An 18,060-nucleotide genomic window follows, 5' to 3' on the forward strand; every position below is an offset into this window, starting at 1 on the left:
ACATTGCGTAACGTTATATCCCCCACATGTCCGTCATTTCGTGTGCCTGTTGATGAGCGATTTAAACAGAGCGACAGAGCGATTCCAAAGGGTTGACTTGAGCGACAGAGCGAAAAATAAATATCTCGGTGTGAAAGCACCTTTATTGAGGACTTTGCTAAGGGTTTCGTCAAGCGATTTGGGCGCGATTCGCGATTAAGTGCGAGTTTTTTCCCCATTCACTGGAATGGGGTTTCGAAAAATCTTGCATTAAATTAGCTGTATGATAGACTCATTGCATTTAGCCAGTGTTGGCAAACTTTATTCAGGTGATATATATATATATATATATATTAGGGGTGTCACGGTACATGTATTCGTCCCGTGAGTTCACGGTACGGGCATCACGGTACGTCGTTTCACGGTACGTGAAACGACACGACGAATACGTCAAATCCAGAAGCACCTAAACGCTGTTTGAACGCTATTGAATTGAATTAACAGGCTTGCTGTCAATCTTAACGTCGTTCTTCTTCTGCCGTTTTATTCTTCTTCTACTGAACATGTAGGTATTGTAGGATTCCAAATTAGTGCTTAAATCAAACACATCAATAGCAAATGCTACATAAAACAAATACAACAGGGGGAGGGGTTGGTGGGAGTATTAGGCTATTCCACACATCCGCTCTGTTTACAAACTTGTGTACAATAAAGATTTAAAGTGGGGGGCAATGCCTTTGCCCTGTCAAACAGCTGGAATACAGACATCTGAGAGGGAGGCGCACCCCACACTTTGGAAATCACTGCTCTAGAGTAAAACATTTATTCGTTCCCACTTATTAGACACTATTTCTGATGGTAAAATTAGCGTAAAAAGCAGAATTCAGAAAAATTCAAAGGGAAAAAAACAGAGTTTGGGATTTGTTGCTTTTTCCCCCTGTTTTCGTACCGAACCGTGACCCCAAAACCGAGGTACGTACCGCACCGTGACTTTTGTGTACCGTGACACCCCTAATATATATATCTATATATATATAGATATATATAGATATATATATATATAGAAAGCATATGACCCAAAGTACACCAATTGACCTGATGGTGGCGCTATAACAGCCCTCTTCAGGTTTTGGTCCATAACTTTTGAACCGTAGAGTCCACAATAAAAAATTCTGGATTCCCTGGATTGATTCCTTGGGGCCTTCCGCATCTACTGATATAGACCACACCCATTTCCGTCTGACTAGATTTTCCCCTATTTAGAATTTTGTCCAAAACTTTTTTTTTGTGTGATTCTTCCTTCAAATTTTGTCCGATCTTCACCAAACCAAAGCACACATCATGTGTGGACTGTCCTGCACAACACTGATTTTGCGGTTTTAGAAAAGATTGCACTGTCCACTTCCAAACTTCTGTGGGTGGGGCCTTTTTCACAAAAATGGCCATAACTCCGGAACGCATCATCAGATCCTAACCAACCTTGGTACCGGTGTCTAGGGATCTACTCTGAGCTGACTTTTGTATGATTCTAGAGCTCACACTCATCTTTTGATGCTGAACATATGAAATGTGAAAGATATCTTAAATGCTAATATAGTCCACTTTAATTTTCAGCTCTCAGGATCCAGGCCCATCTGCTCCATGTGCTCTTTGGCCAGTGGACCTCAAGTTAACTCACTTGGACTGGAGCCCTGACACAAGCCTGATACACTTTCAGGGACAGTATCTCAGTATATGTGAACTTGACTATAACATTGTGCACGGAGAAATCCAAAACACGCGAAAGACCAAATCTGCAGTGGATATAGGCGAGTTTTGCCTTGTGGAAGATGTGACTTCAGCCCGCTGGTACAGAGGAAGAGTTCAAGGCAGAAAGAACGACTTGTTTGATGTGTTTCTCATAGATCATGGAAATATCTTGAGTGTCGACATTACCCACTTGTCTTCCGGTTCAAATGATCTGTTCAATCTTCCACCCAAGATCGTTTGCGGCTTTCTTGCTAATGTGCTGCCACTTCAAAACTGCTGGGATTCTGCAGTGCAGCAGTACTTTTCAAACCTAATCGGCAAAAATGTCACAGGATACCTCCAAGCTCTCCTCCCCCATAAAGTCCTCATATTGGAAGCCCCTGATGTCAACAACGCTCTCATTAGATTGGGCTTCGGCAGGCACGTGGACACAGACACTTTCCTCCTCTTGGTCGAGATGCTCACAGAGGCGCCACTCAAGCAGAATATCGAACCTGTTCCTGATTTGCTCATTGAAAAGACAAGGGGACAAGAATTCTGCTTCAAACCAACCAGTTTGCAGGGATTTGAGGATATTCTGTCATTCTGTGGGCCTCGATTGATTGCTGGCACTCGTGCTACAGTGAGAGTAACGGCTGCAGTAAAACCTGGGCTGTTTTACTGTCAGATGACCAGTGTAGAAACGGCTCTTGAGGCGATGTCAGAGAAGTTGGCTACAACGTGTGAGTCCAGAAGCGAAGACCCCAGACAGAAGCCTCCAGAAAACATGGGCCTGCTCTGCTCAGTCAAAGGCAAAGATGAGAAATGGTACCGAGGCTTTGTACAGTTCCTCCCAGTGAACTCTCAAGTAAGAGTGCTGTTTGTCGATTATGGATTCTGTGAATCTGTCAGAGTTGAGAATGTCCACTGGTTGCCACCTGACTTCCATTCAACACCCATCATGGCTTTCCCATGCTCACTCTCCACTGTGACTGATCAAGATGAAGCAGAGGCAACTCAGCAGTTGAGTTTCCTCAAGAAAGGCTTGCTCGGAGGAGTATTGGATGTGGAGATCAGACGTTTTGATGAAGAGAAGAACCTGTATACTATCACAGTACTCGGTGCAAAAGATAGTCCTGCGAAGGAACTAGAACCGATCCAAGAACTTCCGAAAGTGAAGATTGAGACTGTGTTGGAGACTGAGGAAATGCTACCTCAGGGTGGTTATTTATACTATGAGACAGTCATGGCTCAAACCTTAGGTGAAACACTTGAAGCAGAGAACTTGAAGCAGGCGGACTCTGTATTTGTGGGCTATGTGGAGCATGTCGTGAATCCAAACCACTTCTGGATGAGAACACAAAAACGCAATCAGGACTTTGAAGAAATGATGAAAGAAATGGCTGATCACTTCAATCAAGTAAAACTGGATGAGGAAGTACTGATGGATCCTCAGGTTGGCACACTTTGCTGTGCAATGTATGAGGAAGACATGCATTACTACAGAGGCGTAGTAACCGACACTCTTGACCATGGAGCTGAAGTGTTTTTCATTGATTTTGGAAACATTGAGAAAGTGCCACACATGTTGATTAAGAAGATACCAGAGAGATTTACCAGCGAACCAGCATTTGCCTTCTGTTGTTCTCTTGTTAATGTTGTTCCTCTGTGGGGCGACGTGTGGTCCGGCGACTGCGCCGACTTGTTCAGACGAGCCGTGTCAAACAAATCTCTACAAAGCCATGTCGTCGACTTGAGAAAACACAAGTTCGTTGTGGATCTCCACGAGATTGGGAGTGACAACAATCACAGCATCACTGATCTTCTGATCTCTTCAAATCAAGCCGAGTACTGGAAGAGCATCCCTTCGGAGCTTGTGATGCAAACCCCAAAAAATGCGACGGAAAAAACAGACCGACATGGCCCACAACGTAGTGTGACATTTGCAGAGAATACAGAGCAATGGGAGGATTGTAAGCAGGAGAATGAAAAGGCCAACGTCAAAGCTGAGATCTTGCAGGGAGAAAACGCACAAAACATTGAGATTGTAAAGGCCCAAGCGCCTGCTAATTTTGACGCTTATACCTTCAAGCCTGGTTGGGAGTTTGCGGTCCATTGCTCTCACGTCAACTCTCCATCTGATTTTTGGTGCCAGCTTCCAGCTAATGCTCCAGCTTTGGCGGAGTTGATGGATAAGATTCAGCAGTATTACACAACTCACACACTTCCAGTCCAGGCAGATGTTTCGTGTTGTGTTGCCAAGTCACCCGAGGATGGAAGATGGTACAGGGCCAGCATCACAGCACAACAGAACGGTTACGTCAAAGTGATATTGGTCGACTATGGCAAGTTTATCCAAATCAGGGAGCACGATCTTCAGACAATACTGCCCGAATATTTAGAACTCAAAGGACAAGCTTTCAGATGCAGTCTTTACGACCTGATCGAACCGCTTGACCCCACGAGCTGCGGCATTTGGACCGTAAACGTGTGTAATGCACTGAAGGATTTTGTCGTGCGAGGCAACTCTAGTCTGAGAGCTTCTGTTGTTTCTCAGTTAAATGTGAAGAACAAAGGGCTGTGCAATGTTGTGCACCTCTACAACACTCAAACTCAGCAGAGCATCACAAATATGCTCGTGGAACAGGGTCTGGCAAGAGAAGTGACAATCTCAACAAAGCGACTGTCAACTGTATGCCCAGAGTCTTTCATCTCCTCCTCGTTCCAACTAAATACAGGAAGTGAGGAAGAAGTCTACGTCACTCATGTGAGCAGTCCATGGGAAGTCTACTGCCACCTCAACAGAAACTCTGACGTAATTGACGAACTCGACACGAAAGTCTCAGCGGAGAGTGAGAAAATGACGCAAGCCAACACAAGAGCTGTCGCAACGAGGTTGTGTCTGGCAAAATACTTTGATGGCAAATGGTACAGGGGCTTTGCACGGCCTGTCCAGTCACCTCTGCATCTTTCTGTGTTCTTTGTGGACTATGGAAATGTGAGCATATCTGAGAAAACCAACGTCATGTTTATCCCCTTGGATTGTGCCGACTTGCTGTACACGCCCATGCAGGCTGTGAGATGTAGCCTTGCTGGAGTCCCGAAGGAAGAGCTCTGTGCAGAGGGCAAACAGTGGCTTGATGAAACCATCCTCAATAAGGGAGTGAGAGCCGTCATAGTTGGAAAGAATGACAATGGTTCACTTGTGATGGAGCTGTTTGATGGAGATGTCAACATTAATGAGAAGGTGAAGGCACTGGTTCTCAGTCTAAAACCTGAACCAAAGATCGTGGTGAGTGTTGACAAAGACAGCGACACAAAGACAAAATATAAAAAGGATAACCACACACAGCAGGCAAAATGTAAAATTCATAACCGCACACAGCAGAAGAACCACACAAACGTGAAGTGTGAGGTCAAGGGCAACAACAACTATCCTAAAACAAGGCCGTCTTCAAATTCTCCCAAATCCAATGCCCTTAAGAGCTCTCACATCAGAAACCCATGCAGCAGACATGTAAAGAAATGTGTTCCAAAGGAAACTGAGGAAAACAGGAAAGCGAAGCAACAAATGGAAGCGAAGCAACAAATGGCGCACCATGATACAAACAATGTATCACAACGTCCACCAGACACACATCAAATGCCCAGCCTCTCCTGTTTGCAAGACAAGAAACTGATTGCAGGATTCAGGGCCAAGTGTTTTGCCTCTCACATTGATTCGGTCAACACCTTTTTCCTTCAAATGCAAGAGGATGAATCGGCCATCTTGAAAATGGGGCAAGATCTCAATTCGGATGTCTACCGAGATTCCCTGACGAACACTACTGAAGATTTGAGAATCAACAACCTTGTTCTAGCGGAGTATGAAGAAGATGGTGCTCTATATCGCTCCATTGTGAAGGGCTATGAAGGGAGTGGCTCTTTCAAAGTGGAGTTTGTGGACTATGGAAACTCTGCAGTCGTTGGGAAGGAGAAGCTGTACTCCATAACAAGGGAGTGTGTCTCTCAGCCAAGATTCAGCATACCCTGCTGCCTAGACGGAAGCACTTTTGAAACGGACGCTTGTTTCACTGATGCGATCATGGAAAAGCCTCTCATGGTTGACTTTGTCAGTCAATTTGGCACTCAGTGGAAAGTTAAGATTGAGATCCTAGCTCCTTCAGTGATACCTGAAGCAACTGTTGAAACTAGCGAGGTAACTGAAAAGGAGGCGGTCCCTGCTTTGCCCATGAGGTCATCTGAAAGTAGCGATGTAACTGAAAAGGAGGCGGTCCCTGCTTTGCCCATGAGGTCATCTGAAAATAGCGATGTAACTGAAAAGGAGGCGGTCCCTGCTTTGCCCATGAGGTCATCCGAAAGTAGCGATGTAACTGAAAAGGAGGCGGTCCCTGCTTTGCCCATGAGGTCATCCGAAAGTAGCGATGTAACTGAAAAGGAGGCGGTCCCTGCTTTGCCCATGAGGTCATCTGAAAGGAAGAGTAAGGGGGTTCTGGCACAGGCACTGTCACTCTGTGAGCAAAGATCTTTTAGGGTGAAAACGGGAATGAATCGGACAATAACTGAATCTGAAGTTGTAATATTCACTGCCAAAGGTGAACAACTCATGCTGAAATCACATCCTAGCACATCTTCAACCAAACACGAGTTAAAGACGTGCGAGCATTCCCATAGCGGAAAACCCTTTGGAGAGACAGGTTACTCTCCAAAGATCCCAGATGTACTAAGCAAGACCCCCGACTCTTCTGTTGGAGCAATGAGTGATCCTGGAGGTGTAACAGTACCTCCAAGTATTCAAGCTAGAGAGACAGATACCGGGACACTTCTATCTGTCCTGTGTAACGGCGATTTTTACGTGAGACTTAATAAGACCACAGAGCTTTTCGCTGCGCTGGAAACTCTCATAGCTGAAAACGTGCACAAGTGTGAGGTGGTGGCTGAGCAAGAGGTGAGAGAAGGGCTCAGGTGCTTAACGAAGGTACCGGGGGTGAACCAGTGGCACAGGGCGCTTGTTCAGCACGTCCACCAGCGTACATGTCAGGTCTTCCTTGTGGATCATGGAATCACAGAAGAAGTGACTCTTGCCTCCTTCAGAGGGCTGTGTCTTGACCTTACAGAAGTCCCCAGCCTTGCAGTACTGTGCAGGTTGAATACCCTTGGCTTCACTACGGGAGAGGATGCTCACAGATTGTGGCAGGAAACACTCAGTCCAATGATAGGCAGTGAGGTAAAGCTCCTGTTTGTGTCCAACTCCGAAGCGGATAACCTTTGGCTGGTCGAAATACTCATGAACGGACTGTTCCTCATTCCGAGAATAATCGCAACCTCACAGCAACATGGCAAAGACGTGACCCCGTTACCCGCGGCGACTGGAAATGCGACCGCAGAAAGAGAAACCACCTCGGACTCGAGCCCTCCTCGGAAACTCTCCTTCCCTCTCGTCCAAATGGGCAAAGCGTATTTGGGTTTCGCCACGGCGTTGACGACTCCCTTCGAGTTCCACGTCACCCTGGAAGACTCGCTCTTCACCACGAACACCGTGTCCCTCATGTTGGACGAGGTCCCCGGGGAGACGCCTCCTCTTCCCCAAGCCCAGCTCCTCCCCGGCTCGTGCTGCCTGTTAAGGTCGGACGCCAAGAACAAGTGGTGCCGGGCTGAAGTCGCCGAGCACGTCGACGACCGACTGGTGGTCAACTTGGTGGATTACGGCCACTGTGTGGCCGTGGCGTACGAAGACCGGACCAAGCTGAAGAGGCTTCCGGAGGCACTGATGAGACTCCCTAAGGTTTGATTTGATTTGATCTGATATGTAAGGATAAAAAATAAAATGAAATAAAATAAAAGCTAGAATGACTATCATAGCTAATAACAAAAAACAATAAGCCAAATGCAATGAGTGAATTCTCATACACAACACAAATTAAACATTACATGTTCAAAAAGGAGTAGGAAGAAGTATGCACTTTAATCCTACCCCTTCTCAACTAGCCTGTTTATCCATAAACAAACCATAACCTTAACCCTACATACAATTAAAGAAACGTAATACTTAGTTTAATTGTAGATAGGGATGGGCATTATAACCTCAGTACTCGAGAAACGTTTCAGCTGTCCGGAGCTGAAGTCAGTTGTTTTGTTGGGAAAATGTTAAGAGAATGAAGGAACTTAACATTCTTTCCTGTTTTCAACCCAATGTGAGTAACGTTACAAGTCTTAAACTGTGAATTCAACTCGCCTGTTTCCATGAAGTCGCTCGATTACATATAGTTTGCTGAGATCTCGGTTCTAAACAGCCAAGCCCACACAAATCTAACGTTATCCGCCAGAATTTCTGTCCATTTTCTGCCAGCTTGTAGAATTCAACACACATTGTGGGTCAGGATCTGTAGCGTTAACATTTTTTGTTTTGCACCTTTCAATATTGGTAGTGATATAGTGATAGCCTACTCCTAAAGTCGCCTGCCTCCGTGCTGTAGTAAATGAGCATTGCAGCGGCGCAGCCGAACGGGATCGCAGCGACTTTTTAAATTATAAATTAATCAAGATTCAAGATTTTTATTGTCATTCCGTAGTACAAGTATCACGTGTGAAATTCTTGTGCTGTGAACTCCGTTTACAACATAGTACAAATATAACAGGGCATATGAGTGCAAAAACAACAAGAGACACAACAAGCAATAAGGCAGTAGAGTGATAAGACAAGTAATCCCAGAGTACCCGACTACTCGTTCGTAATAGGAGAGTATTCGAGTATTTAAATTACTTCAAATGCCCATCCCTAATTATAGATAATTAATATATTTCCTTATAAACATACACTATATATATATATAACTATTTATACTTTATAGATACTGTACATGTCTTTGTATAATACATCTAGGTGACCTACCCCTGCATTCTGAGGGGAGTGAAGCCGATTCAAGCGGACAACCAGTGGACGGATGAGGCAGTGGTCTTCTTCCAGGAGCGTTTGTACCAGAAGAACCTGCAGATCTTCTTCAGCGAGTTGGTTTCAGATGCGCAGTGGGCGGTGGACCTGCTGGTAGACGGTGTCCATGTTGCCAAGGAGCTGGTGGACGCTGGACACGCCAATTACATAGACATCATGCTGGGACTGAGGTATGGTCATCAACCTGCAAGCACATCTTTCACACATTCTTTCGACCAGCCCTTTATTTCGTTATTCTTCCACTCGTTCCACGATTCATTGTAAGGGCATATAGTTTAGGCCCAGTTGCACAAAGCACCTTAGGTTAAGATTTCCCTTAGGGTCCGAGTTAAGGTGTCCATAAAATAAAATCGGCTGCACAAAACACCCTTAAATCTTCTCCATAAGGTTAAACATTTTAAGGAAAACATAAGCCGATTCTATTTTATGGACACCTTAACTCGGACCCTAAATGAAATCTTAACCTAAGGTGCTTTGTGCAACTGGGCCCTGGCTCAGATATGTATGTGCTTCATTTAGGAGAGAATCACTGTTTCTCAAAGTCAAGGAAGGATCCTCATTCGGCTGATTTTCAAGGATGTTGCTTCATCGGAGCCGCCGGAGTTCTGTTCCAATGTCTGAATTAGGGCTGTCACTTTTTATTCGAAATTCGAATTTAACTTCGAATGTGGGGGAGGAGGGCATGTTCGAATGTATAATTGACCTGTTCGATTTTTATTTTTATTATTTTTATTATTATTATTATTATTATTATTATTATTATTTTTTTTTTTTTTTTTATTAACCAAAATTAACCAACTGCTGCTTGCTGGTAATGTTAATCCCATGTCAGAAAAAGTCTCCAGATTTGTCGCGTTGTCTCTTCTGAGAAAGATTGTCTCCAGGGTCTGAAAAGTTGTCTCGAGTTGGATGCAGCCAAGTTTGTGAGGCAGTGTTGTGACTGTGAGCGTCCAAGCTAACACGTCGGGCCGATGCCCGGTGGCTTGGCCTGCAATTTTTTTTTTTTTTAATTAACCAATTTTTTTTGAATATATTCGAACATTTTGCGGGCAATTAAAGTTCGTTCAAACTTTATTTTGGGAAAAGTGACAGCTCTAGTCTGAATCCTACAAAGGACTGTGTCCTCGGGAGAGAGACATTTTGAGGATGCCCATGTGTGCACTCAGCGCACGTGAAGTACCCACAATTCTATCTATAATCAGCAAAACATCGCCGGCTGCGCAATACACATTTAAATGCAAGTAGCTATCATCTGTCATTCGTGAATATGTTATCACTGTAGTGTGCCAACGGTGCCAGCAAACGTTTTAATGCCAAATTGTTTATTAATAAGCTAGAAACTTCAGAAAATCAGAAATGTGATGGTGGGATTTTTTTATTATTATTATTATTTATTTGGATAGGGACAGATACACATTTACCAAGAACGTCATGTATCACATCATTTTGTAGCCAAGCTCATTTGCAATGCCCGTCCGTAGATGTTATTAAAAGCACCTGTTAACCTGGGACCATGACACAATCACACACTCGCTAGCCTGTTCCAAATGTTTGCTCTTCCAATGTGAGGAAGGATTCTTGCCTACAGAGGTAGGACGTGACTAGGAAGGACAAGTCCTGCGGAGGAAGGATCCTTGACATTGAGAAACGATGAACTCTTATAGACTAGTATGAACTCTGCAAACAACTAGGGATGTGTGCCAAAATCTCTATCCGTGGCAACAACAAAACATTTTTTTACAGGTGAATGGGATTTCCCCCCCCTTTAAAGATATCCTCATGAATTTTTACTAGTTTAATTGTCACATTAAGAGAAATTATTTTTGTATTACACTTTGTATATTATATTTAAAAAAATATGCAAATTGGACAATATCTATATACATACATACATACTAGGGCTGTCACTTTTTCCCCAAAATAAAATTCGAACGAACTTTAATTGCCCGAAATTCGTTCGAATATATTCAAAGTTTTTTGGTTAATTAAAAAAAAAAAATGTTTTTTTTTTTTTTTTTTTTTTTTCAGTCCAGCAGCCTGTTGCACCAGCTGAACGTAAGTTATGTCTTAAGTTAGGGTGTAAAGTCCACACTAACTGCTACGTTCAAACTAGTTAGTTTGACACTAAAGTTGTGTCTTTGTTTGGTTGCACCACGGAGACGTAAGGTACATCTTAACTAGTAGACCCTAAAGTCCATACTAACCAAAATAGTGTCGCAGACAATGACGTGTACAGTATCTGTGACCAATCAGTGAAAAGCACGGTGGAAACGGTGTTTATTTACGGTTGTTTAAGTGGAGTGAAAACAGGACATGTTGCCCACCGCAAATTAGTGCTTTCATATTTCATCAACACTAATCAAATGAGAACGTTATTGAGTAACGTTCGTTTAGGTTCATATTACTGTTAACGTTTATCTGTGAGCTCTTCATCAGTATTGTAGGCTATACCACCATCCTGCCTCACTAAATTGTTGCGGTTATTTTAATTTGTATGCAGTGCTGCAGCTTGTGGGAAACAAAAGCGTGAGTCATAAATATCAAAGGGTGTAATTTATCACGGAGAGCGCGTTGCGGACGCAAAACAACGATGCGCCACGGTGCCAAGTTGCAATCCGTGCCGACTGCTATTTTACGGAGGACTTTACACCTAGTAAGACGTAGGTGTACCAAATTTTAAGTTCTAACTTATGCCTACGTTGTAACTATTTCACTTGGTGCAACCCAAATATTTTTAGTAGTGCGTAAACTCGGACTTAGTGAGACTTTACGTTCAAACTAGCTTACGTTTCAACTTACGCACAGCTGGTGCAACCCACTGCAGGCCACCGGGCATCAGCCCGACGTGTTAGCTTGGACGCTCACAGTCACAACACTGCCTCACAAACTTGGCTGCATCCAACTCGAGACAACTTTTCAGACCCTGGAGACAATCTTTCTCAGAAGAGACTAACGCGACAAATCTGGAGACTTTTTCTGACATGGGATTAACATTACCAGCAAGCAGCAGTTGGTTAATTTTGGTTCATAAAAAAAAAATAAAAAAATAAAATAATAATAATAAAAAATAAAATAAAAATTCGAACATTCAAATTACATTTCGAAAACGAACCCCTCCCCCCACATTCGAAGTTGCATTCGAATTTCGAATGAAAAGTGACAGCCCTAATACATACATATAAAAGGGAGCTAGAGCTCTGTATCTGTGTTTGTCTGTCTGTCCCACTGATGACATCATCAGTGATGATGATCAAATCAAGTCCCAGGGGCAGACACTGAAAGAAGTGGGAGTCTGCCTTCAGACCCCCGTCTTCAGCCATGGACAGCTGTATGTTGGAGCAGCCATATCCACGCTGCAGGGCCACCTCGGCGAGCTGCAGCGTGGGGCCATATCCACGCTGCAGGGCCACCTCGGCGAGCTGCAGCGTGGGCGAGCCTAGGAATCGAGCGTGCGTAGCGCACGAGATGCCTAGTATCATTAAATATGCACAAATGAGCATAAACCGGAGCTACAGACAGAAGTTTGGGGGTCATAGAAGAGTAAAATTTAGCCCCAGGTCCCTCCCCAAAAAATTCCAGGCTTTTTTTTTTTTTGCCACAGGGCCAAATCCAAGATGGCTGCTGGCGCCAACTTAAAACGAGGGCAAATTCGTCCCAGGACCACGTGTGGCGTGTAGCAACCACGGGGGCCTCCATCCGTGGTACAGCCACGGATGGAGTGACGCAAAATCGTGGCAATTATTCCATGTTATTCCATGTAATTTGTGTTACTTCTTGTATAGAGAGCCGCAGGAATGAGTCCGGAAATCATCGATGCTAACACTCCTGGTTCTTCACTGTTTTCGCCTATGGGAGTTTTGAATGGGTTTTTGGTGCGATGCTTCAAATAATCTCTCTGGGCAACGCTGGCTTAATCAAACGCGAACCAGTGTTTAGTAATATCATCTTCACACACGAGGACCACTTTTACGAGTTTTGAAGCTTTTACGTGCCGTTAAAAGGGCAGCTAGCTAGCAAACGGCTAAATGAGACTACACTGTTGAGTCGATAGGGAAATATATGTCAATAACGTCACCACTTCAAAGGACGAACACGGAAATTCTCTTTCCCTCACCTGGTTCAGCCCCGTTCAGCCCGGGGTAATCAGTGCACACATCCAACAACAGTCCAGGGTGAGCGCTGACGTGACGTGGAAGCCTATGCGACAGTGTGTAGTTCTGGATTAGCTTAGCTCAAGCTTTTTACTTCTAGGGCTCGTATTTACGCTACAAAACTCATGAAAGTGGTCCTCATGTGTGAAGATTGTCCGACTGAACTCTGGTTCGCGTTTCATTAAGCCAGCGTTGCCCAGAGAGATTATTAGAAGCATCGCGGCAAAAACCCATTCAAAAATCCCATAGACAGAAACAGTGAAGAACCAGGAAGTCCGGGACTTCCGCGTTCTGACTACAAAAATACGTCATCCCTGCGGCTCTCTATAGTGTCATGACGAAAGCAAAGCTACAACAGGGTGAGATGGGATCCATCCCCCCAATATTCAAGTAGCCTATAATACTGTGCGTGTGTGTGTGAGTATCCCCCTACAATGATCACAGGTACCCAATACATTAGATGGCAGGGCGCATGATGTTGCCCCCATTCACTTCTATAGACGGTTTTAACTTGACAACAACAACATTCTAAATTGAACCCCCGCTCACTTCCTGTTGCAGTGTTTGCTATGGACATAAAAGAAAAAATAACATTCAAGTGCAGGACTGACCATTCCGTGAAAACCGTCTATACAGCTGAGCGGCGAAAACAAAAGTAACGATGTCGAGTGAATATTTCTGCAGTTTGCCGAATGCTGAGAAAAAGGAAGTGCTGTGGGGTTGCGCTCTGGTGAAAACCATCTATAGTAAACTTTGGTTGACTAATGAAGTTCATTTCCAAAATATAACTAAAAAATACAGATTTTTTCAACCAACTCAATGGTCATGTTGTTTAACACCTTACTCACTATAGAAAAGAGACTAAGGCCCAATCCAAATTCATATTGTTACCCCTTGTTTTTGAGCATCCCTCACTTTGGCCCTTGCCCTTCAAAACGGAGCCACAAGGGGTAGGATCACCTAGTAAATGGGACACCACTCATTACTTCATCATTTTGCCCAACTGTGATAATAAAGCTATTTCTGGTTCAAACAGATTGTTTGAAGTCTGCAGATTCTCATAGATCAGTGTTTCCCATACATAAAGGAATTTGTGGCAGGCCGCCACAATAATATTCTGACCGCCACAATAAGATGTTGACCAAAATTTTTTTTTTTTTTTTTTTTTTTTTTTTTTTTTATACAGTGCACCTGAACGCAACATGCAAGATATCCGCTGAATAAGTGTCCAATAAATGTTCATGTCATTCTGGCCAATACTTCTGTTATAGCATTTCAGTCTGGAATATGGAATATCTTTCAATAATCTATGATTTAGCTGCTAAATTGTCAAATACCGCCATCTGCTCGCTACCCAGGCACTTATGTATGTACTTAACCTAACTAACTTAACCTAACTAACTATCCGGTGTGCACAACACTGTCAGCCTAAACTCCGGCTGACACCCCAAAAACCTACAATCCGCTACAGAAAAATGTATATTGTTTGTTTATTAACTGGCCCCTCGCCTTCTATCATTTCACGAAAGTGGCAAAGCAAGTTGAGTATCCCTGACCTATAGGGAGAAATTTAGTTTGTCATTGTAAACCCACAGCACAGTAATTATGATCTAGCCTTTTAATGTTGCTCTTAAGCTTTCTCAAAGTACACCAAATTCATGCATTTTACTTTAAAATGTTTAAAAAAATTGCGCGGGGTGACATGCCCCCGCACCCCCCTAGGGGGTCTGCGGTCCCCCACCACAAATTCTCAAAATCCTGTGGGAAACACTGTAGATACACTATTTTGTCATCATATTTAGGGTTGGGTACCGTTCACATTTGAATCGATACCGGTACGGTACCGGTACCTGGAATTCGGTACGGTACCAAAAACGGTACCTTTTGCGATACTTTTTTGAGTAAAAATTTTTTTTTTTTTTTTTTGCTACAACAAAAATGTACAGTTTCTAAAACAAATAAGTCCAAACTTCTCAATTTCAACATTGTTCTTTATTTAGATTTTTTTTTGTTTAGCAGCAGCACCCAACAAAATAAAAACCCTCCCTCCCTCCCTCCCTCCCTCTTCCCTCCCAAACCAAGAGTTTACTTGTGCAAGGTAATGGTCTGCTCCATCCATCAGCGGTCACTGCAATATGGTCAACTGCCCTGAGTTCCTCTTTCACATTCTTCTTCTCAACACGACACCAAGCTGGAATAAGTGTGTTTGTGAGAAGGTCTCTGGAGGGAGGGGAGTATTTTGGGTTCAGGGTCCCTGTCATCTCCCTATATATAGACAATAAAAATAACTATTGTTAGTAACTTAGCTTACTCTATGAATATCACACACACACACACATTATCACCCATTTATACATAAATAAATAATTTACCTGAACCATGGAGACTCCACCGTTGCGAAGGGCAACATGCCTTTTACAATGAAGGCAGTCACTGGCCCTGTGGCACTCATTTACTTTCTGCCGGGGTAAAGCTGCTTTCTTCGCCAGGGTGAAGGGTGTCTCCTGTGCGACTCTCACACGGTGGCCTAGCAAAGAAAGCAAGAGTGTAACGTTGAATAACACGTCTCACGGTGACACGAACTGAGGATAATAATAACGTTAGCAACGCTAGTTACGCTACTAAACATGCTAAGCTATAAGCTACAACTATCCAGCTAACGTTAGCTAATTAAATGACGTTACCTGATGTTGAAGAAGTCGACGCCTCACTTGCGACACTTGAAGTTTCGTCGTCGTCGCTGTCCGTTTCAGCTAACGAAGCAGAGGAGCTGCTGGCTGTAGGTGCTTTGCTGCTGGTGGGGCTGCAGCGTCCACCCTCAGGCTATCGAACACTTTACAGTCTTCCGCATTTAAAAAGATTTTATGCTTGACCAAGTGTTTCCTCAAGTTAGAGGTGTTCCCCTGGCCAGCTTTGCACTTCGCATCGCAAATGTTACAGCGAGCGTTGTCTGAGTCTATCTTTGTGAAGTGTAGCCAGTGCCACACTTTGGACCGCAAGCGAGAGGCCATCTTCTTCTCTTCAGCTTGTTTTGGCAGTGACGTGATGACGTAACCCACCCTCGTGTGTGTTGCCTTCAAGTTTGCGTCGGAATTTCTAACTCGCTCGCTGTCTTTGTATCACTGAGATGCGTTCAAGTACCGACATTTTTAAATTATAATAGAAAAAAAAAAGTACCGAAATGAGGTACCGTTTCATGTCATGTGAACTGATACTCGGTAGTACCGCCCACTTTCGGTCGGTGCCTGTAAAAGTACCGAGTTCGGTGCCCATCCCTAATCATATTGCTCCCCCCCCCCCCTAATATTTTATTTTCAAATTTTTAAAGAACAATAAACAAACAAGACAAACAAGCAGGACACAGGAAAAAAACAACAACACACATCTTTGACATTTAGTATTGTAACGTGGTGCTACCAGCCCCATAAGGTGCTTATGTGCTTGTACAAGATATTATGATCCTACGAAAGGGGTCCATGGAAAACCATCCAGGTAAGCCGTCTATCACCCGTAACCTCAGTCACTAGTCATTCTTCACTTCATCAAAGTAAGCCAAAAAGGGGTCCCAGATATTTGAGAACCTTCTAAGTGGGTTGGCTCTCAGGAACCTCAGCCTCTCCATCTGTATAACAGAGATCATGTCCATCAGCCACACCTGAAAAGAAGGTGAAGAAGAGGACTTCCATTCCTTCAAAATCAGTCTTTTAGCAACAGTTGTCCCCAGTGTCAGAGATTGCTGCACAGCTGTAGGGAAGTTCAGAGAGGACTCCGAGCAGCCGAAGATGGCGAGTTCTGCCTCCGGCTGCAGGGTTACTTTGTAGGCCTTAGCAGTGGTTCTCAAATGGGGGTCCGCGGACCCCCAGGGGTCCGTGGCACTTTGCCAGGGGGTCCGCGAAAAGTTTGCAAGTACATTTTTTTATTTTTTTTATTTTTTTTTAACACATTAAGTGCCATAGACGACCTAACTCGTCTTACATAATCCAGCGCTTAAGTGCCAAGGACGGACTAACTCGTCTTACATAAAGATTTTTTTTTTTTGACGGTGGGACATCAATCAACCCCTTTTACATCTTTGAGATAACTATTTGGAGCAAGAGCATGTGTGTAATCTATTTTACCGACCACTAAGTGGCAACAGAGACCGAGAGAAGCCACAGCCATGGGACCCAAAAGCCACGGGACCAAAAGCAGCCGCCTCTTCGATGGCGATTTTACAGTCAGAAGCCCGAGACACACACACAGAACGGACAGAGATCCCTTCCCCCCAGAGCCGCGCAGCAACGCGCGAACACACACACACACACACACACACACACACACACACACACACACACACACACACACACCGCGGTAGCAAGCCATTCAAGGAAATGGCGACGCGATTTTACAGTAATCCATTCAAGACTTGTCTTGCCTGAGAGCGGCCGCGCACCGGCAGCAGCACACAGAGAGCGGAGAGCGATTTGCAAAATAGATCATAGGTGAAACACACTTTGAAACACCTCAGAAAGGCCAGAATCAACATCTGCCCATCGCCCACGCATTCCCCGGCCCATCTTGACTCGCACAAGGAGCGTCCGCACGCAGGCAAGCAGGCAGGCAGGCACACAGGCAGGCAGCAGCAAAAGCGCTTCTGACACGCCCGCTGTACAGCCAGGAGGAAGGAGGAGAAGACACACGGAGGGAGGAGTTTGAATGAGAGGGGTGTTTCCTGTTGTTATGGAGGAAATTACTGTTCAAAACTATTGTTTAGAATGTCTGACGGTCTTACTGATGCCAAAAATGAATGGTTAAAGTGACTGTTTCACAAAAAGCCATTTATCTCTGAATAAATTTCCAGACGCTGAAACCATGCTGTACTCAACGGCTAATATCTACATAACTACTAACTCTGCAAACTAACTCTTTTAGACAGAGAAAGCACACATTCTATTAGTTATTTTTAGATAATTGCTGTTCATGAATTCTTAACAGAAAAGAATCCTCGGCTGCTAAAATGAGCCAGAATCGTCAAAAACACCCCTGGCACAACTTACCTACAGGAATGAAAACATGGCTGGCATTCAATGTGTTAATTAACTCATTGAGTGCCATGGACGTCTTTCGACGTCCAATTAAATAGTGACGTAGAGTGCCACAGACGTCTTTCGACGTCCAATGCGTTTTTTGACGGTGGGACGTCGATCAAAGCCTTCCGCAGCTCCTGTACAACTATTGTAGCTATTGGAGGTCTATAACCTATTTTACAGA

The 18,060-nt window shown here is 44.1% G+C and overlaps 1 protein-coding gene and 1 long non-coding RNA gene across 2 annotated transcripts; one reads left to right on the top strand and one right to left on the bottom strand.

Annotated features, from left to right (window-relative positions):
* Window positions 1-350: 350 nt before the first annotated feature.
* Window positions 351-12,099, top strand: tdrd15 (tudor domain containing 15; the record flags this gene model as incomplete). Its single annotated transcript, XM_083642848.1, has 4 exons — window positions 351-388; window positions 1,594-7,492; window positions 8,591-8,829; window positions 11,976-12,099. The coding sequence occupies 4 exons, from the start codon at window positions 351-353 to the stop codon at window positions 12,097-12,099; spliced, it is 6,300 nt and encodes a 2,099-aa protein (XP_083498974.1).
* A 2,879-nt stretch (window positions 12,100-14,978) lies between these two features.
* Window positions 14,979-15,818, bottom strand: LOC310783025. Its single transcript, XR_014553062.1, has 3 exons — window positions 15,495-15,818; window positions 15,183-15,337; window positions 14,979-15,075 (listed from the first exon to the last, which is right to left on the bottom strand). It is a non-coding gene; the product is annotated as an uncharacterized lncRNA (long non-coding RNA).
* Window positions 15,819-18,060: the final 2,242 nt, after the last annotated feature.

This window comes from Poromitra crassiceps, assembly GCF_964638095.1.
Source record: "Poromitra crassiceps genome assembly, chromosome: 9".
In the NCBI taxonomy this organism is placed as follows: Eukaryota; Metazoa; Chordata; class Actinopteri; order Beryciformes; family Melamphaidae; genus Poromitra; species Poromitra crassiceps.